This window comes from Vicia villosa, unplaced genomic scaffold (genome assembly GCF_029867415.1).
Source record: "Vicia villosa cultivar HV-30 ecotype Madison, WI unplaced genomic scaffold, Vvil1.0 ctg.000659F_1_1, whole genome shotgun sequence".
Lineage (NCBI taxonomy): Eukaryota > Viridiplantae > Streptophyta > Magnoliopsida > Fabales > Fabaceae > Vicia > Vicia villosa.
In genome coordinates, this window is record NW_026705294.1 from 300,737 (window position 1) to 303,672 (window position 2,936).

The following is a 2,936-nucleotide window of genomic DNA, read 5'->3' on the forward strand; positions in this document are numbered from 1 at the left end:
CGTGGAATCAATCCACCTAACCGATCTACGCCTCATCGAGATACGACCCACCGACACAATTTCCACACAATGGGAAATATGTCCACCAACGATCCAAACATCACCGGGATCCAACATCAATGCATATGAATGAATGAAACACATATAACATACTTAAAACACACTAAATCACGATGAGCAACTCATCTCAACACCACATCACCGAATAAGTATGTACATGTTTTCAACATCATTCAAATAGTCATGCATCCATCACAATCATAATAACAAATCACAACCAATTCATCATCACATCAAACACATTGTCACACCTATCTCATATGCACACAATGTTCAATTCTCATCAAGTAATTAAATCGAGTTTTTAAAGAAATAAGGTCGGATAATACCAATATTCATCGTTCATCATATAAAACATTTAATTACTTGCACAACGCCCAAAATGGCACTAAGAAATGATTCACGGATCAAAAGATACGTTATTTTGAAGTTTGGAAAATTTTACACACAGCAAGATTCGCTCAGCGGAGCAAGGCAGAAGCGAAATCCTTCAGACCTCCGCTCAGCGGACCTCAAGCGACGTCAAACAAAAGCTATATATGATATTTACGTGTATGAGTTAAATATGAGTTTAATCTTTACAAAAATACTAATTTTTAATTTTTCATCTTAATTTTCCTTTTAATATGAGTTTAATACCGTTACTCCTAAATTTGAAAAAACAATGCATTTTGTTATAAGTTTATTAGGGTTTAACGTTCAACTCTCCGAAAAACAGACTGAATGAATCTCCTAACTCCATCTCACTCGCGACTTACTCCCATGAAGTCATTGCCGCCGGCATTCGTTCCCGATGAACTCGTTACAGATGTGTTATCACGTCTTGCATTAAAGCCGCTTATGCGATTCAGATGTGTGCGTAAGTCATGGAATTCACTCATCTCCGATCCCACCTTCGTTAAATTAATCCTTCATAGATCTTCACAATATGATTATTTCACGCTTGTAAGTGCTATTGATTTTAGTGTATCATCCTTCACCTTTTATCCTTTCTTAAAAAACTTTCCAATCAGTTTCACCCTTCCTAAGGAACCTTACTATCAATTAAATAATGCTGTTGGCTGTTGCAATGGATTGCTATGTATGGTAGGCTCTTCTTGGCTTAATGGGAATATTGAGAGCTGGTTTTGCACTTGGAATCCGATCACAAGGACAATGTCACCAAGATTTGGTTCTTTTTACGACGATCTAACTACCCGTTTTAATTTCACTTTTGGTTGTGATAAATCAAACAACACATATAAGGTGGTGACGGTAACGAGAACAAATGTTAGGGTTTTCAGTTTGCTAGATAATGCTTGGAGAGATTTTCAAACTCCTATCGGGGCTCATTATTTTCCAATGACGAAGGTTGTGTATATGAATGGTAGTGTTAATTGGTTAGCGTTTCACCATCACTTTGGTCCTACTGACAAGCCATCTTTGATTATTTCACTTGATTTGGGTACCGAGACACATACTCAGTTCCGGCCTCCTCGGGGTTTGGATATAGGATCATTTGTTACACCAAATCTAAGTGTGTTAAATGGCTCTCTTTGTTTTTCTCATGATTTCCAACAAACTCATTTCCTTATATGGAAAATGAAGGAATTTGGAGTTGAAGACTCTTGGCCTCAGTTCCTCAAAATTAGTTATAATAATCTCAAAATAGATTATCCGGTTAATAGATTCAACGTTTGTTTGTTACCGTTATGTTATTCGGAGAAGAATGACACACTATTATTGAAATACGAAGAAGGATCAATTCTCTATTATGGGAAAGATAACACACTAGAGAAAATTAGTGGCCCTTGGTTGTACACTTGCACGAATTATGTTGAAAGTTTGGTATCCTATTGTTGAAAGTAAGTTCTTCTACCACAATGTACTTCTCTCAAATTTATTTACTTGACGGTTTTGATTGTATTGTTGAGTGATTGTGTATAATGGTTTGACAACTTTTGAATCAAATGAATTCATTTCACTCTTTTATTTATTTTATATTAAAAGATAGATTTTCTTAAGATAACTCTCCTAAAGGATACTCATTTTGTATGAAATTTTCTTTATTTGGATTGTCTTGACAAGTTAAAATGAAATTGAAAGCAGATAGCATGAAACTATTTAATGAGCAATTGCTTCACATATCAATAAACTTTGACAATTTTTTAAAGTTCTAAATTTAAGTATGAAGTTATTTTTTGCTGACTAATATATGTTGAATACTGTTGTTCGGATTTGTTACAGGTTCTTGATTCATTTTGGATTACTTCTATATAAGGAAAATAGACAACTTCAACATGGCCCGAATGCAAGTCGATACCTCTCTGCCAAGCTGACAGGCTAACAACACAAGGCATTTTGTCTGCAAATTCTCAGTCTTAAGTAGATGTTATTTTATTTTTCTAGAGTAGATGTTAGAACAAATTATGCCTTTTTAATTTCAGTTCTCTTTGCATTTCCACAACAGTCTATGTTTTGTTTTTGTTTGGTCTTTGTACTTGGTATTTACTAATAATGTATATGCTTTGTTTTCTTTCAAAATATAGTATATGATTATGATATTTAGTTTGTTGTCATGAAAAGCTGACGTTAAGATTTAATTTGCTTTGGTGCAAAAACAAATACTTTGATGAAGGTTTTGAAATGATTTTTCTCCAAAAGTTAGAATCAGTTATCTGTTTGATAAATCCAGAGCCGGCCCTAGGGGTAGGCAAACTAGGCCTTTGCCTAGGGTCTCTAAATTTCAATTTTTTTAAACCCTTATATTCAATGGCAGTTTGTTGTAAAAAGACACTTCAGTAACATTCAATCGTCATTATTTGTGTTACTATTTTGGCCTTTCTCAATAAAGTGGTAATAAATAAGTTTAATATACTATTTTTAATTCTATTGCA

The 2,936-nt window shown here is 34.0% G+C and overlaps 1 protein-coding gene across 1 annotated transcript; it reads left to right on the top strand.

The window, feature by feature from the left end:
- The first annotated feature begins 822 nt into the window (after positions 1-822).
- Positions 823-1,902, top strand: LOC131630224 (F-box/kelch-repeat protein At3g23880-like). The gene has a single exon (XM_058901009.1). The coding sequence runs from the start codon at positions 823-825 to the stop codon at positions 1,900-1,902; it is 1,080 nt and encodes a 359-aa protein (XP_058756992.1).
- The last annotated feature ends 1,034 nt before the right edge of the window (positions 1,903-2,936 follow it).

What these genes read in the sequence shown, in the direction of transcription:
- LOC131630224 (XM_058901009.1), top strand. Translation starts at nt 823, where the DNA reads ATGAAGTCATTGCCGCCGGCATTCGTTCCCGATGAACTCGTTACAGAT.